A 26,030-nucleotide genomic window follows, 5' to 3' on the forward strand; every position below is an offset into this window, starting at 1 on the left:
CAGGCCATAGCGGAGACACGGGGCACGCCAGACCCTGTCCACGGTGACAACGCTGCCATCCCAGGTGCTGTCCCTGCCGTGGGGCTGACCCAGCTGCTCTCCACACAGCATGTCCCCATCTCTGCATCCACAGGCGCTGCTTGGCAAGAGCCACCGGCCCTGGGCACACAGCCCTAGCACCCCCCGGGGAGCACAGCACCCTGAAGTGTCTCTCCTGCCAACTGTGCCGTCAGGGCCATGTCCTGCCGCCTCAAAAGGTTCCAAACCCCATCCTGGCGCTGGTCAGGGAGCCTCACGCCCACCCTAGGGAGGCATGAGGCTGGGGATGGGGGTCTGGACCCACACAGGGGCTGCACAACACCTGGAGGGAGCCCATGGAGAGGCTTTGCCCGCTGCAGCCACGGCGGCAGCGCCTGTTTGCAGAGGCATCGCTCGATACGCAGTATGTTCTTCAGAAGATCCCTACTCCAGGAGTCAAAATAGCATGAAATTTAATTTTACGCCTATTTGACAAAGCTTGATTTCGCCTCCAATCAGCGGGGAGATAAGAGCCCTCGGCACAAGTGTGCGGGCAGTTTGGCAGCTGGGGCTGCCGATTTAATAGGTGAATTTACAGGAACAACACTTGAAAATCCCCTGGCTAGTGAACCATTAAGGTGAGCCCTGCCTTCCGTCGCCGCGTCCCTCCCCGCGCCGCTCTCCCGTTGCTGGGCGCTAAAGCAAACCCCAGCTCTGTTTACCGAGTCTACTATTACAATACAGCTACCAAATATTTGCCAGCCGTCAGCTCGCTGCTCCGCTATAAATACTTCAGGCCCAGGTGGAGGGACGGGAAGGGGGAGCGGCGCGGGAGCCTATGCATGGCCAGGCGGCAGCGCCAAGGTGAGTGCCGAGCCGCGGCCCTGGGCGATGCCCTCCCGCACCCGGGCGTTTCTCCGGCTGAGGGTGGCAGCGGGGCAGGCTGGCTTTGTCGCTGGGGAGGCCCTGCTCCTCTCTCCCTGCACCCAGAGCTGTGTGGTGCCTCTGGAGGCTGAGCCCCTCACCACCCACCCAGGGGCAGCACAGAGGCGGGACCGGGGGGTCCCTCGGTGGGGACAGCACAAAGAGGGACGCACGGTGACCACAGAGATGGCAACAGTGCTGTCTCAGGCTGGGTGCAGGGTCCAGCTTGGCATGGCAGGAGCAGGATTTGTCCCCCAGGATTTGTTCTGTGCCCCAAGACCCTCTCAGGGCCGGGGCTGGGGCAATGGCAGTCCCTGGCACGTGGCCAGGGGTGCCCTGCGGCAGGCAGGGCTGGGGACCCTGGGGCACAGGTAGCACTAACTAAGGGGGGCCTCATCCAGCCCAGCAAGACCCAGCTGTGGCGGTGTGGGGAGGTGGCCAGGTTCACCCCGTCGCAGGGGAACCTGCGGGGCCATTGTGTGGGCAGGGCACAGGGCTCAGCGTCCCAGGTGCTCAGCCCAGGGTGGCAGGGTGGGTGCTGAGCCCCATTCACCTCTACACACAGCTCCAGGGTGAAGGGGAACATCCCTCTGCCCCACAGCTCTGGGGGATGTCCCCGCTGCCCCATGGCTCATGGCTCAGGGGGAGGTCCCCATAGCCCTACATCCCATGACTTGGTGGGGACATCCCTGCTGCCCCATGTCCCACTGATCAGTGACGACATCCCTGCTGCCCTACACGCCATGACTTGGGGATGTTCCCATTGTCCCACATCCCATGGATTCGGGTAGACACCCCTGCTGCCCCATGTTCCTTGGCTCGGTGGGGACATCCCTGCTGTCCCACATCTCATGACTTGGTGGGGACATGCCTGCTGCCCCATGTCTCATGGCTTGGTGGGGATGACCCTGTCGCCTGGTGTCCCAGGGTTCAGTTAGGATATCCCCACTGCCCCATGTCCCATGGCTTGGCAGGGGATGATGTCCCCACTGCCCCATGTCCTACAAGTCAGGGGGTATGTCCCTGCTGCCCCATATCCCATGGCTTGCAGGGGATGTCCCCGCTGCCCTGTAGCCCCACCCTGGCCACAGCATGGCACGACACAGTCCCCCTGCTGCCTCAGGGCCAAGTGCTGCTGCAGGGCGGCGGGTCGGGGACGGTGCCGGGGTGTGTGCCACCCTCACCCCGCTGTCACTGCCTGCAGGGTGAGTCCGGGCCCCGGGGTGCCCCTGCGCGCTGACATGGCTACGGGCGTCATCCGGCCCCTGGCCGAGCTGCGGCTGCCCTCACCCTTCCCGCATGGCCTGCTGCTGCCCACACACCCCGAGCCCAACTTCCCTGACCTCTCTGAAGAGGAGGAGGAGGAGGAAGAGGAGGAGGAGGAAGAGGAGGCAGCAGAGGAGAGTGTGAGGCCAGAGCTGGCCGTCCCCACCGATGCCGAGACCACCCTGCAGCTCCTCAAGTTTTCAGAGCTGATCAGCTACGACATCCAGCGGTACTTCGGGCGGCGCGGCCGGGAGGAGGCCGCTGGCAGCCGTGGCGTGCCTGAGGACTGCGGCTCGCCCCGGCACACCGAGGCCCAGCCCGAGGCCGTGGCACCGCGGGGTGGACCCGGGGCTGTGCACAGGCTGGGGCCACTGGCCGAGCTCTTTGAGTACGGCGTGCACCGGTGCCTGCCATCCCGTGCAGCCGGCGGCAAGACGCAACGGCTGGAGAGGAAATACGGCCACATCACTCCCATGCACCGGAGGAAGCTGCCGCCCTCCTTCTGGAGGGAGCCGGGCCCCGGCACTGCCGGCCTCCTCCACACCAGCACCCCTGACTTCAGCGACCTCCTGGCCAACTGGACGGTGGAGCCGGGGCTGGAGCTGCCAGGCGCCGGGCAGGAGCTGCCACCTGAGCCGGGCCACCCGGAGCTGGAGGCCGAGCCCTTCGCTGGGCTGTGACCCCACCATGGCCCCGGGGGCCCCTGGCCCCGCCACGTGCCGCCCGGTTAATGATAAACCTGGCAGCCCCAGTGCCAGCGCCGGGGTACCTGGAGCCGCTGGGTCAGAACCGGTGAGGGGATGAGTGAATAAATGACTCCCGCCAGGCACCGGAGCGTGCCGTGTCCTTTGCCACCCACCACCGCGGTGTCCCTGCTGCCAGTGACAAAGGGCTGCTGCTTGGCGTGGGCCTTGGGGGGCCACTGGCCGCCCTGGCAGCAGGAAGAGGAGGGAAGCGCGGTGCCGTCAGGAGCCAGCAGCCCGTGTTTACTCTGTGGCCCAAGTTGGTGGATCCCATCCCCTTATCTCAGCCGCACCGGGGCAAAGGGCGACATAGGGCCTCAAAGCACCCGGCTGCCATCACCTAGCGGGGACCCATCACTGCTGCGGGGACCCGCTGCACCCTATGGCTCCCCTGCCCCAGGGCAGCGCCGAGGAACTGGACCCACACAGGAGAGAGCAGGGCCAGCCCGTGGTGCTGGGAGAGCAGGTGGCCCTTCCCCACAGCCCCCACCGCTGGACCTGGCTGATTCCAGGGCCCAGCTGAGGCATTCTCCGCTTTGTGGTGGCTCTTTGTTGACCTTGAAAAGGAAAAGCACCCAGGAAGGGGCAGCTGCCCCCCACCTTGAGCACTCCAGCCCTGGTGGGGGTTAAGGAAGGTGGGGGGCCCTAGCATCCCCCAGCTTGTGCCCTCCCAGCACCAACAGTGGGGATGGGGCTCAGCTCAGCCCTAGAGGGACACTGACAGACACGGCTCTGAGCCTGGGAAGTGGCACTAGGGGAAGAGGGGAAGCAAGAAACAGGCAGCACCCTAATAAAAGTACAAACAGACTTTATTTCAGCACAGTATCCCGCAGTCAAAAGCCCCTCCAGGCACCAGGTTGCCCCTGCCCGAGTGAGGAGGGAGCAGCCCCAAGCCAGGGCAGGGAGCAATGCCAAGGAGAGGAGCAGGGATAGTGGGAGATGAGGGAGCTGATGTGCCAGGGCTATAGCTCTCCTCAGCACCCAGGGGAGTGCAGGCTCTGCTCCCTCCCCCCAGCCAGATCCAGGGCTGGTGGGGGGTTTTGGGGTACCTGGCACAGGCAGAGGGGAGAGGCAGCAGCAATGGTGAGAGGAGGACAGGAGGGGCACAGGCTACAGGACCAACACTGCCCCAGAGCAGGCAGCTTTCCCCTCCCCATCCCTGCCCCAAAGCCCAGGGGTGTCTCCCCACAGGCAGGTTGGGGTCAGAGGGGCCAAGGGAGCCAAGAAAGAGCAAGAGGCAGCAGCTGCTGAACCATGGGAACCCTTTTATTGCACAGCCAAGCAGGGCACAGCCCCCTCTTCCAGCCAGAGATGCAAGTGTCTGCCCCAGGGCTCAGCCTGACCCAGCCAGCAGTAGCACAGGGCAGGGGGGATGGGGCCCTGGGAGCAGGAGGGAGCCCCTCCACCATGTCCCCTCCTGCTCCCCACACAGGCCCTGCAGCAGGGACTGGGGCAGGGCTAGGTCCCGGACAGCCCAGGCTGGGTGGCTGAGGTGACACAGGCCACGTGCCATGGCAGAGGACTGTGCCCAGCTCAGCAGGGCACTTCTGCTCCCTCTAGCACACTTCACCCAATCCTCAGGGAGAGCCTATGCCAGGAGCTAACAGAGCCAAGGGTGTGTTTTGATCCCTCGGTGAAGCAAAGAAAAGGGTGAGAAGAGGAGAGAGTAGACGTGGGAAGGCAGTGATGGGCAGGAGAGCCAGGGCAGCACGGCCATGCCAGTGTTCCGGGCACCGTGATGCCTACACAGGCTGGCCCAGTTCTCTCCCTGCCTCCCGCAAAAGGGGGTCCCCGGCTCCGAGGAGCCAGGGCCTGTCTCTGCTGGGCAGAGCTGCCCCGCATCACGTCTGGGCTAGCGAGAGCTCCTCCAGGCCTTCCTTCCCCAGCCGGTACCTGGCGAGGTCCTTGCGGGTGACCATGCCCACCACCTGCCAGGAAAGGGACAGGGTACAGCCCCACACTGGCACAGCCTGAGGGTAAGGGCAGCATGTTGTCCCCCCACCACCCCAAGGAGCCCAGGCTGCCCACACGCAACGAGCAGGGACTCACCTCATTGCGATTGTCCACCACCACCAAGTGCCGCAGCCCCAGGGCTCGGAAGAGCTTGAAGACACGTGGCAGAGATGCCTCCTGCAAGGCAGAGCGGGGCTGTGTGGGCTGCAGCATCCCCAGCCAGCACCCATCGCCCACCCATGACCCCGGGATGCTGGGGTGCAGAGGGGTCCCTGGCCATTACCTGAGGCACGGTGTAGGGCGAGGGGTTCATGAACTCGCTGAGGTCGATCATGCACTCACGCTCATCCTGGGAGACGTGGATGGACTGGATTGGAGGGAAACGGGGGTAGGCGTCCCGAAAATCCTTCAGCTTCAGCCGCCGCTGCACCAGGCTCAGGTTGGCCCTTTCCACAAAAACCTTGTGAGGAAAGAGACTGTCGGGGACCATCCCACAGCACCGACAGGCACTGGGGCCAGGGCAACGCACAGCAGCAGGGAGAGAAGAGGGCAGGAGCATCGGGCAGATGGACCATCTGCAGAAGAACAGCGTGTTTCCCATTCACTCAGGGTTTGTGAGCCCAGCGGGGTGCAGGATGACGCTGGGGTAACCCCAGCACAGCACAGTAGCCCCCACCATCTCCTCAGCTGAGCTGTCCCCTGAGATGACAGGGACCCTCTGCCAGCATCTCCCAAGCAGGGCAGGCAGCAAGGGGCCTGAGGCAGCAGTGGGACAGGGCACCAGGGCTCAGACACAGCCCCAATGGCCTCCACGCAGCGTGACCCACCTTGTGCTTCAGCAGGACGATGAGCTGGGAACGCAGGATCAAACCCCGCAGTCCTGCCACCTGTGACAGAGCACTGTGCATGAGATGGGGCTGGGAAGGGCGGGGGGACAAGGGTGAGGGGCCCACACCACCGCCAGCCCTTGCATGGCCGACCCCCAGCTGCATCCCCTCACAAGCGGCACCCAGCCCACCTGCGTGGCGTCAGGGTTGCTCTCCACCACCGGGAAGCCGTTGTGGTTGGAGGAGGTGTCGCTGAGGATGTCCACAACTGTGCCCACTCGCTCGATCCTCCGCAGGCAGGTGACGGGAGCGCTCATGACCTCCCTGCAGGGAAGGCTCAGTGTGAAACACAGCCCCACAGCAGCACGCCCCAAATATCCCCCCAACACACACGCCTCCGCAGCCCTGATACCTCCTCTGTCCCCAAAACCTGCCAGGGACATGGGAAGGGAATGCACTGCAGGCCACAGGCCCTGCTGGGGAAGGAGCTGGGCTGGTGGCACCAGAGGACAGCAGGCTCCCGGGACCAGAGTGTGCCACCACCTACACTTCCAGCTCAAGCCAACAACGTGGTCCAAAAGCCGCCGCCCCAGGAGCGACGAGCAGCCCCCAGCCCACCTACCTGGCCGTAAGGGAGTGGGACGTCACTGGGGCCTCCCAGTGCAGGAAGGGCACACTCTGCAGCTGGATGTGCATGTCATAGAGCCCCTGAAACGAGAGCCAAGCCATCAGGAGAAGCCTGGCAAGATGCCGACAGGTACAGCCAGGCAGCAGCTCACCTCTGAGAGGGAGCACATTCCTGTCCTGGCCCTCCCACAGCTCCCCAGCACCACCAACCCTGACCCACAGCCTCTCACTACGTGCTGGTGAGCACACCAGCCCTCACCTCCACAAAGTAGTCTCCCACAATCTTTGCTGTCATCAGCACCAGCATGATGGGGAAGCCATAGGTGACATTGCCTGTTGCCTCCATCATGATGACCGTGAGACTCAGTGTCATCCGCACTATCCCACCTGCAAGAGACACCCAAGGGTTTGGGGTGGGAGGGCAGAGGGAAAAACGGAGGAGGGGATAGCAGAACACTCGAGGCCCCCAAGTGTCTGCACAGCAATCCAGGCCTGCCCACACAGGCAGGAATGCCCTGGACGAGCCCAGCCCTCACTAGTGCCCCAGTGCTGCCTGTGCGTGTCAGGGCCATTAGGAAGCCGACAGCCAGGCTGGGCTTCAGATGGGGAAGAAGCGGCACCAGGGAAGCAGGGATCGCTTTTTCCCATGCCACCTTCACTGCGACCTGAGCAGAAGGTGGCCAAGACTGTGCCATGAGGAACTCACCCAGCTGTGCAGCAGCTCCCATCAGGGCGTACTTCCCGGGGTCAGCCCAGATCTGAGCACAGGAGAGAGAAGGAGATGAGTCAGCTGCTGGCTCCAGGGCATCCAAAGACAGTGAGCAGTGCCCTGGCCCCCAAACCCTCCTCCAAAGTGGGGAGGAGTGCCTGAGGCTGCCTGCACAGCCCAGCTGCTGGCAGGGCTCCACCAGGACATGCGAAAGCTCAGACCCAGCTCAGGAAGACATCAAATGAGGAGCCAACCTGCTCCAGACTGCTGTGCCAAGCTCTCAGCCAGCTCCATGCACACTGCCTGCACATGCTGCCTGCCCAGCGGCGAGGGAGGAGGGCTGGGTACCATGGGTCCCACTGCCCAACACCCCTTCCCACCAAGGACTCACCGAGCCTTTGGTCAGGTAGGACAGGGAGATGCCAAAGAGCCTCCCCCAGGCAGCGCCAATCAGCAGGGAGGGGATGAAGACCCCCGCAGACACCGTGAGGCCGTAGGTCCAGCAGGCCAGGAAGAAATACATCAGTGTGAACATGCCCAGTGTCATGGGGTTGTACGAACCTGAGGTGGAGAGAGAATGGAGAGTCAGTGCTGGTCCTGCGGCCCAGAGGATACTGTGATGGGCTGGGGCCATGGGGGAACAGCGCAGCAGTCCCATGACTTTCACTCCCAGCAGTGAAAGCCCCTCTCACTGGGCACACCTTCCACCCTGGCAGCACAAACCAGCTCTTTAGGTTGTTTCTGCCCCACCAAGGGCCAGCTGGCTGGTGCCATCCCAAGCCCTCCCACCCCACCGAGTCCAACACGCGCCTTTCCTCCATCTCGCGACCTGTGATGACCCATCCCCTCCCAGCCCTGCCGTTCCCAGCCTCCCACCAGGCAGCATGACGAACTTCAGAGTCCCAAGGGACTGCCAGTGCTGCAGGACAAGGTCAGGAGGACAGAGGTGCTGGAGAGCTAGCAGGGGTCCTACCGCCAGCTTCAGGATCAGCTCAGCAGAGTAGGTTCTGCAAACCCCTTCCGGTCCCACAGCTCCCCCAGCTGCTCTGGCCAGTTCCAAGCTGCCCCATGGCATGGGCTGTGCCATCACAGTGAGACCCTGCTGTCCCCAGGACTCAGCCTACTAACTATTTCAGGATTGCTGAGCAGCTCAGTCTAGTTTAAACAAGTACTTTGCAACCTCTCCTTCACAGAGAGGTCAACGGACCAAAGCCCTGAGCCAGGGAAGACTCAGCACTGCAGGGAGCGGCCCCAAGACACAGGACAGTCATCCCTTGGCTTCAGGTGGCCAAGCTGCATTCTCTGGGATGAGGGTCTAGAAATTCAGAGCTCTCTGCTCCCTGCCCACATGCAGCTGGGCACAAAACATAGACCAGCAGACAGAGGGCAAGCTGTTGTTACACTAGGTCCAAGGGAAATGGGAGCTGGAACCTGGAAGCCAAATTGTGTTTCTCAAGCAAATCCAGCCCCCAAGATCCACCTCCGCAACCTGCCCAGAAGGTAAAGTCATTTTGGGGCAAAAGGCAGTGCTAATTAAGAAAACAGCCAGGGACATTTCCAGGACGGACTTCAGACAGCCAGCGAGGGTCAGACGTGCTCCCACGCAACTCAGAAGCAACAGCTTGCAAACATGCACAAACAAAACCAGGTCCTCATCCACAGGCTCCCAAGACCACAGCCCTTTGGCTGAGCTCGTAGGTGCCACCAGGTGCAGCACCTGTCCTTCCTCCTTCCACCACCGCAGGAAAAGAGCAGGCCCAGTGCTTTGCTGGATCCCATCGTGCCCTCAGAGGGCTGTGCTGATCATCCCCTGTCTCCTCTCACGAGCGGCCAGGGAACAGGTCGGCCACCTCGCATGAGCCCAGCCCCTCTCTGCTCATGTTCAAGGACCCACTCACTGGGTGTACAGACCTGGAGGGTCATGGAAGAGGTTGACAACGCTCTTCTCGGGCGTATTGAAGAAGGCAGTGGCCATGGAGTTGTACTCTCCATCAGCACAGAAAAGCTGAGGGGGAAGAGAAGAGAGAATTACAAGTGGCAGATCTGGGCTGCCAGGCTCAGGGGACGTGTGCCGCCGAGGCGGCAGCTCTGGGCAGCAAGCACACCAACACCATGCTTGGGTCTCCAGCTCTGCCTGCAGCAGAGGGCACTGACTGTGAGGTCCAATGCCACAAAACCCAGCAGGGTCTTGTCTCCCTGCTCAGCCCTCAGCCACTGCCCAGGCTCAGGGTGCCCCCCCACTCCAGAAGGCCATTCTCCAGCATCTCCTACCTGCAGGGGATATGCCACCGTGCTCCCCTGGATGGGCTGGCAGTCTCTCGAGCAGTAAATCATAACAAACCCCACGGTTGCTGTCACAGCTGCCACCAGCATGGCCTCAACCACCTGGAGGCAGGGCCGGTGGATGTACCTGCAAAGGGAGAGGAGGAGTGAGGGTGGCACCCAGGGGCAAGGCAGGATCACCTGCAGCCTGGCTTGGCAGGTCACATCGGGCATACAGACAGGTCGGCTGCCTCTGCTCCCTTCCCAGACCCTGCCAGGCTGTCCTGCACTCTGTTCTCTGGTAAAGCTGTCATGGGGACCTGGGGCAGGAGGCCAGTGGCAGGAGCAGCTTTGCCCAGCCAGCTCCAGCAGACCCACCTGCCTCCCCTGCACAGGGCTGGGCACAGGCCCCATGGAAAAGCTGATGTGATCCGGCTGGGGGACAGTGCAGAGCCGAGCCCAGAAAGCTGCAGCCTATGAAGGCCCAAAAGGAGCGATGCCCTGGAAGCTGCTGCAGGCCCCTCACCGCTCCACTGCCACAGGTCATCCCTCCCTGAGGCCACGAGGCTGGTCCTGGTGTTTGAAAAGCTGGTGACAAGTATTGGCTGTGCCCGTCTGGGCTCAGATAGCTTTAGCAGCTCTCTCTGTTCTCTCATTACTCTCAGAAGCACATAACAGTCAGGTCTGCACAGTGTTTGCCCTTCTTTGAGCCCTCGAGTCACTGAAGAGAAATACTTAGCAGGGTCAGAGGAACGGTGGGATGCTGCGCATCACAGCCTCAACCACAAGCAGTGAGAGGCATGTGGCACCTCTGCCTCCCAGCTTCCAGGGGCTGCTTTTGCTTAAGTTAAGTGTGAGATTACAGCCTGGCTCTGGCTGGGAACGACACTTTGAGGGAGTGCAGAAGGCGCCAGCCAAACCACGTCAATCACCTTAGTTACCCACAAGCTCTTACCTGATTCGGAACATCGTTAGCCAGTAATTGAGGGCATTGAACAGGGCCCCGAGGATCCCGCCTGCAAATGCAGAAGAGGAAAATCTCAGCACACAGGTCCCAGCCTCTCCTATGGCTGCCCAGGACACAAGGAACCCACAAAGCTCAGGGAGACATCAACAACCCATCCAGCGTGACCGGCAGCCCTGGGACACGTGGACGCTGTCCCTGCAGAGACAGCCAGGACCTGACACCAAGAGGAGCCCAGCACCACCAGCAGGGTGGCCAGGGGCCAGCGTCACAGCGCTGGCACTAGGCAAATGAGGGACAGGCTGATTCTGCAGGGATAAGGGCAGCTTGTTTGAAATCAAGGGGCTGCCCACAACTGCAATGCACTGACCCCACTCAACGACCTTGCAGTACGTGGTCTAAAGGGGCTCGCCTTTGACACAAGGGAAAGGGTTGGGCCAGGATCCAGCTCTCACCCCCGACTAAGCCCCACAAGCAGCCTCTCCTCCAGAGTTTAATGGATTTCCCATTCTCCCCAGGAAACTGGATCCCAAAGCTTTTTATACCCAGACAGAGAACAGAGGAAATTATTCAGACTAATCAAATTGAAAGAGCAGCACTCTCTTACCAACCACTCCCATAAAGATGAAGATAGGAATTTCCTGTATCGTGTATCCCATTTTCTGCAAGCAAAAGAGAAATGGGTTTCAGATCTCCTGGCCCATTTGCAGCCTTGCAGCTGGTCACTGCTGGAACAGCACAAGCCTGCACTGGCGAGTAGCTCCCAGAGCTGCTCTAAAGTCTCCCCTAGACACCTCGCAGCCCCCAGACCCAGCAGTGGCTGCAGAAAAGCCTTCTGCTGGGGTGAGTGGAGCTGGGATCTGGCCAGACCCCACAGTCTGCCTCAGCCCCTGGGTGATGTTTTAAGACAGACTGGTGGCCCCAAGCTGCTGTGAGCTGCTTCTAACCCCCGCAATAGAGCCCTGCATGGGCAATACCTGTGCCATACCTCGTTATCAAACCTGCCGAAGTTGATGAGCCCAGGGCTGGAGAGATCCCAAGCATTTCCATGGTAAACACTCAGGACAGAGTTCAGAGTGAACGTAGAGATCATGGAGGCAAAGAACTGGAAGGAGATGCAGTCCAGTCACTGCCAGATGCCTCCAGCTCCGCTCCCTCACCACGTGCACCCCGCATTACCCTGAACCACCCCTGTGAGGCCCTGGGGTAGGGCTTGGTACCCATGGTGTGGTGGGAACAAGAGACCACGTTCCCTGTGGCAGCACTCTGGGCAGCTTACACTGACCAGGGGCTCACTCCTCCTTTTGTCTCTCCATTGCCCTGGGGCACAGCCCAAGGCAGCTCCCTTGGAAAGGAGTTGGCAGCAAGATGGAGCTCAGCCAGGTCAAATTCAGCTCCTGAGGACCAGGGCACAGAAGGGGAGCTGGGATGCTGTTCCCTGGGACGTGTTATACACGGCTGCCCAGCTGGGCCAGGGATGGCAGGAGTCCTGGGGCTGTGGGGTGTCAGGAAAAGGCAATGCCTCATATTGGAGCCAGCAGTGCTCAATTTATTGCTCCTGCTTTCCAGCACTTACGATTCTCCACGTCAGGAACTGGTTCCAGAAGGAAGCCCCTTCCTCCAAGCTGAAGAGGACACCCCCTGCAAATGCGAGACACAAACACCTTCACAGGGGGTGCATGTCACAGACCCTTGGCTCACAGCACCAGCCAAGGCGCCCAAATTCATCCCAGCCCATGCGCCCCACACTTCACAGGCTCCAGCAAGCCATCAGTGATGTACCAATTGCAGTGAAGCCCCTCCACTGCCTTCCTCCATCCCAGGGAGGCAACATTTGGAATCCCAGACAGATGACCCCCCCCCCCCCCCCTCCTCTCTTGCCAAGACTTGCATGGCGTGGCAGGACAGCTTGGAGCAGGGCCGGGCATTTTGTGGGAGGGCTCCCACAGTGCCCTAAGCAGATCACGGCAGCTGCCTCCATGCATGTGGGAGCAACCTCCTGATGAGATCCACGTGCAGGCACCGCTCAGTGTCAGAGAGCCAAGACACATACCCACGGGGGCACCAAACGCAGCCGAGACGCCAGCAGCAGCTCCAGCCGAGACAAAGTCCCTCTTTTCTGTGTCTCTGCGGAAGTACTCAAAGATCTGAAGCCACAAAGCAAAGGCAGGGTTAGGGCTGGCCACAGGCATGAATTTAGGGGAGACACAGGGTATGTCATACACGACCCCAAGGAACAGCCCGGTTTGGGCAGAGGAGGGACACCTGCAGCACAGCCCCCCTCAGCTCTCAACACCAACCTTGAAGTCTCGCTTTAAAGATGTGGATCTTCCCTGAGAGATCCCAGCAGCAATCACCGCTCCAGAGTGAATCATGGGTCCTTCCTACGGGCAGGAGAGCAGAGTCCGATCAGAAAAGGAAGAACCCCAGGGACAGTCAGGGATGGTTGAATGCTGCTCACCATGTTACAGCCCTGATGAAGCTGGCTGGGAGGATTTCTTTCCAGGAAATACAGTCCCTGACATTTTCTACCATTTAAAGCCTCATTCTAGCAAGTGGCTCTTGGGGCCACCTCCTGTTCCCACCAGCACTCCCTCCTACCAAGCAGACAGGGGCTTCCCTTGCCTGCCTTGGATCCCAGCAAGCTAGAAAGGTCCCAACGGTGCACCCAGGTCTCCCCCATCTAACATCTGCAGGGACCACTACCAATGAATGTAGGCTGCTGCTCTCCTGCCCTCAGCCGAGCCACGCACAGGCTGGCTCAGTGCCACCGTACACCCTGGGGGCTGGCACCGTGCGCCCCAGGGGCTCCCCAGGACTGGCCACGCCGCAAGTCACCTTGGCCAGCACAAGGCTGGTGACGGGCTGCAGCACATGTGCCAGCAATGGAAAACAACATGGCAGCAGCGTGCCAGAGAGCGCTTTGTGCACATCACCTTCCCAACAGCCAGGCCGCCAACCACCGAGAGGATGACCCCGCAGACTTTGATCACCAGGGTCTGCAAAACAGAGACGACAGGCACAACACATCACAAGGGTGGCACGAGGAGCACACCCACAGCAGCCACAGGGGACACAGACCCAGCCAGCCACAGGGGCAGGAGCCAGCAACCCCGGAGAACTCGTGATTCTCAGCCCCACGTTGTGGCAAAGGGGTTGGCCAATTTTCTTCTTGGCCAGAGCAAAGAACTACCCAAAGCTGCTCTTCCCAGCACCTGCTGCTGATCCCAGAGCAGGAGGTTTAATTCTTGACGCCAGAGGGAACAGCCACAGAGCCAGGCAGCGCAGCAGAGCGGCCAGGAGCTTGTGCCAGCTCCTCCCCTGCCGCAGCACGGGCAGGGACCATCCCATGAGGACACAACACGCCTGGGCCAGCCCGGTGGGAGGGCCCCATCATGAGCAGAAGGCATGCATCCCACCACCTCCTGCTTCCTACCTTGAGACGGACAACGTGTGGGATCTTCACACCGTTGAGATAGCATTTGATCTGGGGAATGCCACTGCCGGCTGCGACGGGCTGCAGGGAGCAGGGAGAGTGTGAGTGGCTGCACATACAGGATGGGGACACACTGGCCACCTCACCCTTGTCTCAGCACAGGCCACACCAAGCACACCCTTGAGGAGGCTCAGAGATGAGGCCAAAGTCTCTACAGGCTTTGGAGGTGGGCTTGAGGGAGGCACCCACTGCCCCTAAGGGCAAATGGGCCAAGGAGAAGGAGCTGGCTGAGTTCTTGGGGGACACTATGGTGTTTCCACCACGGTGCCATGGCAAGAAGCCCTGTGCTGCAGAAGGCTCACACTTGGTGGCCAGGGAGAGCAGGGGCAAAGCCACAAGGAAGACACTGCTGACTCAGAGTGGCCCATAGGGAGCTGTGGCTCCCTCCCAGCCACAACCAGCCCCAGTTTCTGGCTTGTCCTCCAGAGCGTGTCCCTGAGGCACCCAACCAGCCTGCTCTCTGCCAGCGCTTATGCATGCCCAATGCAGAGAGGCCGAGCCAAGGCTAAGGCTTGCGAGAACTGCACCCGCACCCAAGGCTGGGGCACACCCTCTGCCCCAGGCTGCCAGCGAAGGGCAGCACATCCCATCAGTCTGACAACCCCAGAGAAACTTGACAGCATAGCTGGAGCCAGCGCTGAGGAACTGGGGCTACCAAGACCCAATTTGGCAGAAAGACATTTGCTGTTACATAAATTTGCATGTTTTTGGGAGACATGATCCTGCTTCCCCCATGTAAAGAGCCAGGGCAGGAGGCACAGAGAAACCCCAACCCAGACCAGTTCCAAACTCTTACCTCTATGAAAGCAACAATCACCGAGCCCACCATCACCACGCTGGCGTTCAGGGTGGCCCAGAGTAACAGGGAGAAAGACAGGCCCCCTTTCTCCGTGAACTTGTCAATGTCTGAGGAAGCAGCTCAAGGAAAGGCCAGCATTGGTTGGGTACCATCCCTCCCACCATGATAACACATTGCTAAAATGCTTCTTGGGCTGCGGCAGCACAGCAGATCCTGTGCAGTTAGGGCAGGCAGGGCTGCTGCGAGGAGCCTCCTCCGTTATGGCAGTGCCCAGCCACAGCTCAGCCCTGCAGAGCAGCTGGGCACTTGGCAGCACCTTGGGTGGCAGCGTCTGTGCTGCCCAACCCAGGTGAGGAAGCATTGCCCTCTCCCCCAGCACCCCTCTCGTGGCTACTGGGAGCAGAAATCCGCAGCTCCCGGCTGGCTGGCAGCCACAGCTCCGTGGGAGGATACTGCCCTTCACCACCCGGTACTTCAGCCCAGCCAGGTTCTCCACCACGATGTCGATGAAGCAGGCGACGAGGCCGGTGAGGATGCCGATCATGGCACAGATGACCCAGCGCTTGATCTCCACTGTCCGGAAAGCCTGAGGGACAGCCAGCCATCAGACCCCACTGCCCCCAACCTGGTCCCCACCAGCATCAGGGGTACTCCAACCCACCTGGCCGCCTTCTCCAGCACAGCCTTAAGCTCTCTAAGGAGAGCTGTCCAGGGAAAACCGATGCCAGCTCACCCACGACTGCAAAGCCTGGCCACAATTCACTTAAGTCAGTACCCTTGCCACTCTGTGGGATCCCTAACAGCAGACATCCTTTTCCAGCTTGCCTGCCTCTCTGTCAGGCCCCTCCTGTTGGGCTTCTTGCTGCAGCAGACTCCCAAAGCCCCCAGGCCAGATGCTTCACATGGCTCCAGAAGTCCCTCTGCTCAGGGACCTGCACCATGCCCCCCAGCAACGCCACCATGCCCACCCAGGCGAGCTCCCTTTCGAACCATCCCATGCTGGGTCCTTGCTCCTGAGGTTTTACAGCTCATCACAAGATGGTCAGTGCCCTTAAACCCGCCCTGACCCAAGCATTGCTTTGAGCACAACCTCCCCCAGATGGAAAAGCCCCCCAGCAGCCAGGCAGGGGGAACAGCTTCCTTGGGCCAGCCCAGCTGCAGGGGACAGTGGGTAGCCAGGTCCCAGTGAGACTCACTGTGTGGTTTATCCTCCTCTCCTCCTCCAGGAACAGCTGGTTTTCACTGTTGTCATAGTCCAGGCTCTAGTTCAGGAAAGGGAGATGCTGTTATTGTCTAGTGCAGGGGAGGGCTGCCCTCAGACCATCACTCCTGCCCCTCCACACCCCTCAATCATTTTTCTCCCTCAATCCCACTCCTTCCCCGCTGCAAACTCCCTAGCTGGGCACCCCATGTACCTCACCTGCTGCATCCCAGTGGGCAGAGCCGAGATCAGGGGAGATTGGTGCTTACCTCATACTTGAGTGACAGGAGCTTCTCGTTGTGCGGGATCTCATTAGGATGCTGCCGAGGGAGCTCCGTCTCCTGCAGGATGCAATGCACAAGTCAGGACGGCCACATCCAAGTCCAACCCTCCTCTCTGCCACGTAACTGCTGGTTTAACACTAGTTTTTACGCTCGGGAGAGGCAGGGAGGACTGCAGAATGCAAGCTGCCTGGCAGGCCAGGATCTGCAATGATTTCCCCCAGCTGGCGGATGCATGGAATTTAAGGCAGCTGGAACAGGCTGTCAGGTGTGCACCCTCACCCACTGCCTCTCCACCCCCAGGCAGGACCTTTCCCCCTGAGCAGATGGAGAGTTGACCCAGCTGGGTGTCACACTGCCATGTTGATCTGGCACTGCCTCTGAGCGGCTCCGTGCTCGGGCCAAGGGCAACCTTTCACCTCGGCAGGAAATTCCTTTGGCTGAAAGCAAGGAGCTATTTCAAGCAGGCCCATGTTTTTGGGCAGAAACCAGATTCTGTTTCCCAAAAGCCTTTGACTGTGCAAGCTGTTCCCAGCTCCGAATTAGGGCATTTACTGAGGATGCTGGAGGGGCCCCTGGGGCAGCAGCACCCCACACCCTTCCCTGGCCCCACATTACAGCTACAGCCAAAGCAGGCCCAGCCTGTCCTCCGAGGCGCAGGATTAAGACATGTTCCATCCAATTTAAGAATTCTGCAAGAAATATTCAGCAAAAGTCATTTGCTTTGCCTACAGCTCTGGAGCTGAGGCAGGAGCACCTGGGGAAGAAAAGCTTTTCAGGTGTGCACGGAGTGGGGGTATAACTTGGAACCTGAGAGTTTTTGCAAGATGCCCCCTCTGCTGCTAGCCCTGTCCCCAGCTGCTGTCACACCGCACATCCCCTCCCTTGCCTTCACACCGAGCTGGGCAGCAGGCAAGAGAAGCAGCTTTAAGGACCTCTCATGGCAACAAGGAAGAAAACCCTTCCCAGCCCACCCGCCTGTGCATCTGCTCCTGCGGGGGGAAGGTCCCTGTGCTGGTGGGCTGGTGCTGCCACCCAGAGAGGTGCAGGGGACTGCAATGGCCTTGGGCCAGTGCTGCGGCTAAGGGCAAGCAGTGAGGGTCGAGGCAGAGCAGCAGGCACCTGCCCATGCCACGAAGGTCACCCAGCCCAAGATGTGAGGGATGTGAGCGGGGGAACAAAAGCAGCTGTTAGTGGAAGAAGGGAAGGGGTCTCGGTAAGGGTGGGCCCCTTTCTGTGCCACTCACCAGCTCACGGATGTCCTCATTGAGGTCCACATTGCTCAGCTGCCCAATGCGCAGGAAGGAGGAAGGAGTGAGCTGAGGAGAGAACAGAAAATGGGTCATTTCCTGAACATGCTGCAAGCCTCAGCAGAAGGAACTGGCATGTAGGTGCTTGTGCTCTGCCCCCCTCGCTGAGCTCCACCACCTGCCCATTGCCAGAGCCACTCGAAGAGCAGCACCCACAGAAGACTGCTCTCGAAGGACACACCGAGGAGGAGGGACCCACCACCCTGGAGGGAGCACAAGGCAGCAGCAGTCTGCTGGGGTTTGGGCAAGCTGCTCCAACCTGTTAGCTGGCAGAGCCAGCTCACCTGGGGAAGGTGCCAGCCAGCAGCGGGTCATTCGGGACCTGCAGCCAGCAGCCCCAAGAGCTGGCACGAGTTACCAACAGCCTCCGGCCAACGAGTGTGGTATCCCAACACAGCAGCCATGCAGCCAGCAAACCCGTGCAGCCAGCAAACCCGTGCCGAGCAGCACGTTCCACACTTCCCTGGAGCTGGGGAGGGACAGACCCCCCTGAACAGAAAGTGCCATTTCCACAGTCACAAGCACACCAAGACGTGCTGGGGCCATCCCTCAGCCTGCACACCCAGCCAGCAATAAGGGATGGCCGAAGGCACGTTTGGCTCTGCTATCTGCTCCATGGGAGCGGCTCCCAGCCAGGGACATGAGCACATCGGCATATTCGTCTCCCTCCAAGCAGCCAAGACCGGAGCAATGGCCGGGCTGGCTGCCAGCCAGCACACACAAGAGAAAGGGGGGCACGTTCCTCCCACACAGTCTTGGGGACACTGGTGCCTCTCCGAGCTGGCCCCAGTGCGATGCTGGGAAGGAGCATTTGCATCTTTCTCTGGGTGGCAGGTTCTCCTTTTGCTGGTGACCACTCAGGCTTGTTACTGGCAGCACAATTGTGTAACAGGAGTTTTTGGACTATTTGGGACACCTCTCATCTCCTGGCTGATGCAGGCAAGGGCTTGGGCTGCAGCCAAGCCGGCCTCCTACTGGGCAGTGCCGCAAGAGGACCCAGCAGAAGCAGGCGAGCTGCTGTCACCCCTCCACCATTGTAAAACACAGGGATGCACAAGGGTGTGAGCAGCACTGTCACTAAGCACAGCCCAAACACTATTTCTCAACATTAAGATCTTCCGCTATAGAGCCTCATCCGTCCCCAGCTAGCAGGCTAAAGGACTGGAGAATAAGAGGGATGGCGAGCAACAGCAGGGCCCTGGCACATCAGTCCCTCTCTGCTGGCAAGCCAGCAGATCCCAGATCGAGCCCCTGCTGCTTTAATCCCCACCGATCCTGTCCGGAACATGCAGGCTGGGGCGGCTGGGAGCCGCGCACGTCACTGCAGATGAAGAATATCCCTTTGTGTTTGCAGCCTGACCTATTTTCCCATTTCTCCCGTCTGTTGCACGTTCTCATTCACTTCCTGACCTGCAGGCGGGTTTTGCCTCAGCTTCTCAAACCTCTTCGGTGTCCTTCTGGCCCCAGCAGCCTGAGCCCACAGGAGGGGCTGAGCACTAAGTGCTCCATGCAGCCATTTTCAGACACTGGTTTGGTGAGACCAGCCTGGGCTTTGGTTCCAGTCCATGATGGCTCCACAATCCCTGTGGAAAGGATCCAGGTGGACCCTTTTCCCGGCAGTCAGAGCAGACCACCACTGGCTCCTACAAGCTGGGTGCACCCAAAACTGTCACCTCCCCAGGGGGATGTGGATGGGAACTTACACAGAGTTATGAGCTGGATGCAGGAACTGACCGTTTCGGTGCCCACTGGTACCCAGCTGCTCTGGTGGCAGGTGGAGGGCCCAGCTGGGCCCCTGCCATCCTGGGGAGGGGGGAAGGACATGGTCCTTGCCCTGAAACCCTGGGAGGGACAAAGGTGAGACCTTGCAAGGGAACCCACCTCCACCTGGCTTCTGGAAGCACAAAGATTTGAGGCTCCTGTTAGATGCCACACATCCAGAGCAAGACCAGGACAACAAGATGGAAACAGTCACTCATGCCATGTTCCCTGCTCATGCCTGGGCTCAGACCTCAGGCACCAAGACCTCAGACAGGACCAGCCCTTTGGAGAAATTCTCCTTCTGCTAGCCACGGGAGTCCGCAGAAAGACCAAATGCGGCTGAACCCGTGGCACCCTCCCCTACACCCCTTCCCTATGGAGCAAGTGGCCAGGGCATGGCAGCTCCGCTCCCAATGGATTAGGTGACAGCAGGACCCAAGTGCAGATAAAGAGAAAGAAGCTGCAGTTGAACCTGAAGCTGAACTTTGTTAGACAAGCAGCACATTTTTAATATGCCCCTCCTCCCCCTAAGTCCTGGCATCCCTCCGGCATCCAGATGGGCTGAGCTGCTCTGTGAATGGAGGGCTGGCTCCCGTCTCACCCAGTACAGGGATCACATGCCAGGAGGACAGGAAAAAGCTACTTCCAGTTGCACCCAACTTTTATAAGAGGGACAGGGAGGAATTCAGGCAACCAGGAGCCAAGACAGAAAGTTATTTGTGCACAGCTCAAAGATTCACTGAGCACATGGACAGAACTCCCCTCCTTTGGACGTTTTTCAAACTCAGGCCAAGACAGCTGCTGATCCCGGGTACATATGATGTTGGTGTGACTGTGGTACGATTATCTCCACATAACAACACGTGCTGTTGCCAAAACCCAGAGGATACAGATGGGTTAACAGCTCTCCTGTCTCAGGAGAGGCTCTTGGGCTAGCTGAGCTGCCTCTGACAGCAGCACACAAACAGCAATGGCACCCCTCGCCCCATTTGGGTGGTAAAGCTAATTCCTTACCCATTTTGAGCTCTGCAAAGAGATGCAAAAGCTCTGCAAAGAGCCTTGACCTGGACCAAAACTGCTTAACATCTTTGTCAGTGGGGCAGTTGGTGGGCAGGGCTGCTCCACAGAGGGACCTCACCAGTCTGCAGGGAAGCCCCCAGAGTTCAACAGAGGCAAATACAAAGCCCTGCACCTGGGATGGATGTGCCCCGGTGGTTGGAAAGCAGCTTTGCTGAAAGAGTCTTATAGCGAGCTGGTGGATGAGTTGAAGAGGAGTTGGTGGCACAAACCTGCAGTGGAGGTGGTCAACTACTTCCTGGGTGGTACAAGACCACAGCCGGGAGGTACGGGGAAGGGATCCCACACCTCCACCTGGCACCTGCGATAGCACACCTGGGACGTGGTTGTCCAGTTTGGGGTCCCTGGGACAAGAAAGGCACGGAGACACAGAAGTGAGTCCAGCAAGACAGTCAGGGCCTGGAGCATGTGGTAAAATGTACGAGAAGCTGGTGCTTCTCATGGAGATGTTCTTGCCATCTCCAGACACCTAACAAGAGGTTACAGAGAAGACAGTGCCAGACTTTCCTTGAAGATTCACATTATAGGACAAGAAGCAGCAAACAAGCTGTAGCAAGGGAACTTCTGCTTTGATATCAGAGACAAACGTTCACCCTGAGGATGGCAACCCACTGAACCTGGGGCCAGAGAGGGTGCAGAGTCTCTGTCCTTGTAGATACCCAAATCTCCACTGGGCATAGCCCTGAGCGACCTGGTCTAAGGGATCCACTCCTAGCAGGGACTGGGCTAGAGACTGCCCGAGGCCCCTTCCCCCTTCACCATGCTGCCACCCCCTCCAGCACTGCTGCAAGATGGGTGACAGCAAATTCAGGATCAATCTCAACAAGAAAAAAATCTGGCAGAAGATCTCAACCACCACCTCATGCCCTGAAAGGATCATCTCCAAGGTCAGACAGTGGCAGCTGAATGCAGATACCAGCACCAGCCTGGAGCATCGCAGGTCAGGGTGGGAGACAGCAGCACTGCTGCCAGCACCCCATTTGGCAAAGGTGACAAGAAGCCACACTGCTATACGTGATGCCACAGCAGTGTTTTACCTCCAAGCAGAGCAGTCAAAGCATAATCCCTGTTTGTGAATAGCAGAATAACTTCAGCTGAGGCTAAAGCTCTGCAGAAACCAACCCATAAATAGGAAGCATCTGACTCTGCTGCACAGCCCATTTCCACAGGGACAAGCCAGCGAGGCTGTTCCCTGCAGGACATCATCCATCCCCAGAGACCACCACCTGGCATGAAGACACCCCCTATATACTGCCCCTTATCACCATCCTGCTGCTCACTAACGAACTGGAAGCATGTGGCTTTCTGTTATCAACAAGATAAAGCGCGGCACAGACCACATCAGGAGTCCACTGCAGTATTGCAGAAGCAGTGGGAGGGAAGGAAGAGGATTTCCAGCCCCCAGGGCCCTCTTGGCCCCAGGGCACTCTGCTGAGGAGCCCCCTGATACCTGCTTGGGTGGGAAGGCTCCAGGCTGCAAGGTTGCATCACCGGCCATGGCAGCATATGGAGGAGATGAGCTGCAGAGCTTTTGAAATCCCCCTCCTCTGACACCAACCACAGCTGTGACAGGCTTCAAACCAACACAGCCATCATCCCCAAAATGCACCACACCAGCAGAGAATGAGGCTCCTCACCTCCAGGCCCATAATGGGGGAGAAAGCGGCCACACTCTCCCCCTGGCGTCACCACTCAGCTCCGATTTTGCTTCCAGTTTCCCACTGCCACTCCAGGACACAGCTGCTCCTTGCCCCTCACCTGCACGAGGCTGGGAGATGCTGTTATTGTCTTGGCCCACCTGCCTTTCTCCAGGTTAAAGCGTCACCACAGTCCCCGACGTTGCGAGCACCCAGCAGAAGGGTCTGGACTTGCTAAAACCCTTCTGCCTGGGGAAGCTCCTGCCACCACCCAAGGGCAGGGGCTTTCTGAGGATGCCAGCTCCAGGCTCCTGGCAGTGGGCAGGCAGGGACAGGCAGCCTCTCGGCCGGTACCCAAGGGAGGCGCAACCTGCAGCCCATTTGCCAGGAATCGGGGCTCACCCAGCAGACTTCTCTTTTTCTCCCTTCCCCGCCCCCTGCCAAGACTTTCTGATTGCAGCAGGCGTGGCAGCCCTCCAGCATTGCCACCTGGCCACAAAGGCTGCATTTTGCACCCTGTTACTTGAAGTTAAAAAAAACAAGACCAATAACATTTAGAGATGCTGGGCTGCATCCAGAGCAGTGTGGGCAGCAGGTCGAGGAAGGGGATTCTCCCCCTCTACTCCACTCTCGTGAGACCCCCCTGCAGTGCTGTGTCCAGCTCTGGGGACACCAACATCAGAAGGACATGGACCTGCTCGAGTGGGGCCAGAGGAGGCCACAAAGATGATCAGGGGCTGGAGCACCCCCCTGTGAGGACAGGCTGAGAGAGCTGGGGGGGTTCAGCTGGAGAAGAGAAGGCTCCGGGGAGACCTTAGAGCGGCCTCCCAGGACTTAAAGGGGCTACAGGAAAGGGGGGGAGGGACTCTTCATCAGGGGGTGTAGGGATAGGATGAGGGGTAACGGTTTTAAACTGGAAGAGGGGAGATTTAGATCAGATAGAAGGAAGAAATTCTTCCCTGTGAGGGTGATGAGACACTGGCACAGGTTGCCCAGAGAAGCTGTGGCTGTCCCCTCCCTGGAAGGGTTCAAGGCCAGGTTGGACGGGGCTTTAGGCAACCTGGGCTAGTGGAAGGTGTCCCTGCCTGCGGCCGGGGGGTGGGACTGGATGATCTTTATGGTCCCTTCCAACCCAAACCATTCTATGATTCTATGCAAAATAAACTCATAGAGGTCAAGACGGACAAGTCACCCAGCAGCAGCAGTCTGGTCCACATTTTGGTGACCCACTGCCCACATCCCCTGTTCCAGGCACCTTGTGGAGCAGGAGCATTATACCAATCCCAAAGTCAAGGCATTTTAGCACAAACACAGAGCATATCGTCGATGGGTGGCGAAGGAGAAGTGTCCTTTTTCAAAAAAATGCCTAATGATGGAAATTGGCTGCTCTTACTAAAATTGTCCATTCACTTTTCAGCCTGAGAACCGAGACGCATAGCTCGAGAACATGGGAAAGGGTCAGCCCATGGCAGACATGATGCTCAGATGCACAGGCAGCCTCTTGCTTCTTGATATACTCGAGGCACTAGAAAGTCCTGGTGAGAGGATGAAGGCTCAGTCAGCTCCAGAGCAGCACTCGGCCCCAAAACCAGAGGAGACCTCAGGCACAGCCCTGTAGCGTCTCCTCTATGGTCACGGGTGTGTTTATCCAGCCCCTCCTCACCTCCCCCCTCCCAAGCCCTCAATCTCAGTCTGTTGCCGCAGTCAGCCGGGAAACTAATGATCCGTGTTTCCTTTTATCACTTTAAGATCACTTTCATTTCCATTAAACAAGCACGTGAAAAAGGGAAGAAGCTCTGCTGGGGACATTTTTATTGTATTACCACAACCCACGTTTAAGTCTCCCATGAGCTAAGCAGCTCCAGACTGTCTTTATTTCTCTGCCAAAGTTGTCCTGCCTTCCTGCTTCAATCTATACAACTATACGACACCTAGGTCAAAGGACCGTCTGAGGTAGAGAAGCAGTTGCCCTACACCAAAAGGCAACCCCAGCACTACAGTGACAACCCAGCCGCCGCTGCCAGGTCAGTGCCACTGCCCAGGGTATGCATGGTCTGAGCAGCCACAGGTTCAGAGCTCTGGCAAGGTACTCACTCTCTTCATTTGCTAAGGAAAATGCCACGTAGTGCCTTGTCAGCAGCTGGGACCCGAGCTGTCTGTGCTGTGAAGGGACAAAGTGACAATAAATCAGATTGGCAGAGCCAGGTCTCCACCACCAACTGCCCCTGCTGTGGCAGGGCTCAGGCATTTCTTCCAAGCCACCAAGAAAACCTGTTCCTGACCTACAGCCACGAGATCTGGTTAATCCCTATTTTAACACCCTTCAGACCTGCAGAACTCACCACGTGGTCTTTAAAGACAACTTATGCTGTAAACACACGGGGGTCCTGTTACACCAGCTAGGAACATTATTTTTATTTTCACACCAGAACGGCTACAATGGTACAGGCAACTTTTTCCAGCTGCCATGCCCCACTCCCACAGCACCATGCTAGGCATTTCCAGCCTAATGAACACTGTATTTCACTCTAATTAGCCTGCTGTTCTGACTTGCCCAGAAGCAGGGCAGCACAGAATCATGCTCGGCGAGATGTCCCTGCTAATAGCTGCCAAAGGCTGGCACCGCTCCTCCCCATCTAAGCGCAAGTGTCCCAGCAAACTCTTCATAGGAAATTTGAGGACATCATCTGGAGGCAGCTCCTCTTCCACCTGGTGCTGGCACAGAAGCGCCCTGTGGACCCGGCTTGACATCCTGCCCAGACCACAGCCCTCGCCCAGCACAGCCCACCCAGCCACAGCTTCACTCTGTAACAGGCACTGACTTGGCCAGAGCCATGGCGTGCTTCAGTTAACCGCACCACATGTGGAGGAGAGACTGCTAGGCAGACTACCTGAGTAACAGCCTCCAGGTACACTGGAGAGAAGTTTCTCTTTGGTTAATTACCCCAAATCAATTTGCAAGAAGGAACTGGTCTCCCTGTGCTTGTAACATGGCCCACCCTGGACTTGCTTTTTGCCAGTGCAGTTGCATACATACTGCACACCATCCACCACCACAACAGCATTAGAAGCTCTTGTATTTAAACCCAACGTGTTGGTTTGGGCAGCAGCAGCGTGCCAGGCAACACACTCTCTCACAGAACGACATTTTTGGTAGAAATGAAGAGGGCAGCCCCAGGAGGCAGGAGCGAGGTCCTACTGACAGGGACCATCTCAGCTGCTCGGCTGCACCCACAGCTGAGGAGTGGGCAGGAGCCGGGCCCACAGAGCTGCAGTGGGGTCCTGGTGGGGCACTGGCGCCTCGTGATGGGAGCCGGCTGTGGCGGGAATGCCCTGCTGCACGGCGGGAGCTGGGCAGTGAGTCAGTCCCCACGCTCAGTTTTTCCCTCACGAGTGACCCGAGGGCCCTGTGCCCCGGCCATGGCTCCCTCCCAGTCTCTCCCTGCGCCGGGCCCTGCCAGGTTCTGCTTTCCACGGCCCGGGGAAACCCAAACAGGCCCCTACCTCCGCCGGGGCTGCGCAGGGAGCAGAGCCCCAGCACCCCGCGGCTCCCCGCCGGCAGCCCCTGCTCAGCCCCGGGGCACAAACACGGTTAACTGCTACAGGGGAGGGGGACGCGCACACGACCTCAGCCCCCACCCCTCCGGCGGCCCTTTCGGTGCAGGGGGGCCCGGGACAAGGAAAATCCCCCCGCACCGTGCGCCGGTATCCCGCTCCCAGTGCCGGTCCCGGTACTCACCTGCCGGGCGGCAGCCGCCGCCCCGGGGCCGGTGCCGTTGAGCAGCGGGGTGGTCTCGCCCGCGCGCCCGTCCTCGTCGTCGTCGTCGCGGTCGCGGCCGGACCAGGACACCTTCTTGGCGACGTTGGCCATGCGGGGCGGCGGCCACACACACCTCCGCCGGCCCCTGCCTCACCGGCCGGTCATGTGACCGCCGGGCCGCCGCCCTCACGTGACTCTACGGCGGCCGGCGGGGCCGCCCCGCCCCGCGGCACCATGGGAGTTGTGGTCCCGCCCGCGGGGCCCCGCGCCCCTTCCCCGGAGAGCGGGCCGGAGCCCGGCCCCGGACTGTCCCGCAGCCGCCTCCGGGGGTGGGCTCTGCCCTGCTGGGGCCCGCCGCGGGCCTGGCGGCGGCGAGGACAGGCCGGGAGGCAGCGGGGCCGCTGCAAGGCCTTGC

The 26,030-nt window shown here is 59.6% G+C and overlaps 2 protein-coding genes across 2 annotated transcripts; one reads left to right on the top strand and one right to left on the bottom strand.

Annotated features, from left to right (window-relative positions):
* Positions 1-740: 740 nt before the first annotated feature.
* On the top strand, positions 741-3,036 carry PERCC1 (proline and glutamate rich with coiled coil 1). Its single transcript, XM_074886376.1, has 2 exons — positions 741-882; positions 2,147-3,036. Exons 1-2 carry the CDS (start codon positions 857-859, stop codon positions 2,886-2,888), a joined length of 768 nt encoding a protein of 255 aa, XP_074742477.1. The 5' UTR covers positions 741-856; the 3' UTR covers positions 2,889-3,036.
* Positions 3,037-3,742: 706 nt separating this feature from the next.
* Positions 3,743-25,777, bottom strand: CLCN7 (chloride voltage-gated channel 7). The gene is made up of 25 exons (XM_074886362.1): positions 25,595-25,777; positions 17,318-17,389; positions 16,059-16,130; positions 15,785-15,850; positions 15,042-15,174; positions 14,586-14,695; positions 13,730-13,810; positions 13,230-13,292; positions 12,594-12,677; positions 12,347-12,440; positions 11,870-11,934; positions 11,282-11,398; positions 10,901-10,955; positions 10,285-10,345; positions 9,339-9,477; positions 8,979-9,072; positions 7,459-7,628; positions 7,065-7,116; positions 6,618-6,745; positions 6,354-6,439; positions 5,923-6,055; positions 5,732-5,791; positions 5,188-5,364; positions 5,001-5,081; positions 3,743-4,879 (listed from the first exon to the last, which is right to left on the bottom strand). Exons 1-25 carry the CDS (start codon positions 25,724-25,726, stop codon positions 4,793-4,795), a joined length of 2,412 nt encoding a protein of 803 aa, XP_074742463.1. The 5' UTR covers positions 25,727-25,777; the 3' UTR covers positions 3,743-4,792.
* Positions 25,778-26,030: the final 253 nt, after the last annotated feature.

The sequence above is a fragment of the Strix uralensis genome, chromosome 16 (assembly GCF_047716275.1).
Source record: "Strix uralensis isolate ZFMK-TIS-50842 chromosome 16, bStrUra1, whole genome shotgun sequence".
In the NCBI taxonomy this organism is placed as follows: domain Eukaryota; kingdom Metazoa; phylum Chordata; class Aves; order Strigiformes; family Strigidae; genus Strix; species Strix uralensis.

Bases quoted from the DNA above. Each gene is read 5' to 3' on its own strand.
- PERCC1 (XM_074886376.1), top strand. From the start codon at position 857: ATGCATGGCCAGGCGGCAGCGCCAAG. The intron at 883-2,146 runs GTGAGTGCCGAG...CACTGCCTGCAG, and splicing joins GGCCAGGCGGCAGCGCCAAG to GGTGAGTCCGGGCCCCGGGG.
- CLCN7 (XM_074886362.1), bottom strand. From the start codon at position 25,726: ATGGCCAACGTCGCCAAGAAGGTGTCCTGGTCCGGCCGCGACCGCGAC. The intron at 16,131-17,317 runs GTGAGTGGCACA...TGCATCCTGCAG, and splicing joins ATGAGGACATCCGTGAGCTG to GAGACGGAGCTCCCTCGGCA. The intron at 5,792-5,922 runs GTGGGCTGGGTG...GCTCTGTCACAG, and splicing joins GCAACCCTGACGCCACGCAG to GTGGCAGGACTGCGGGGTTT.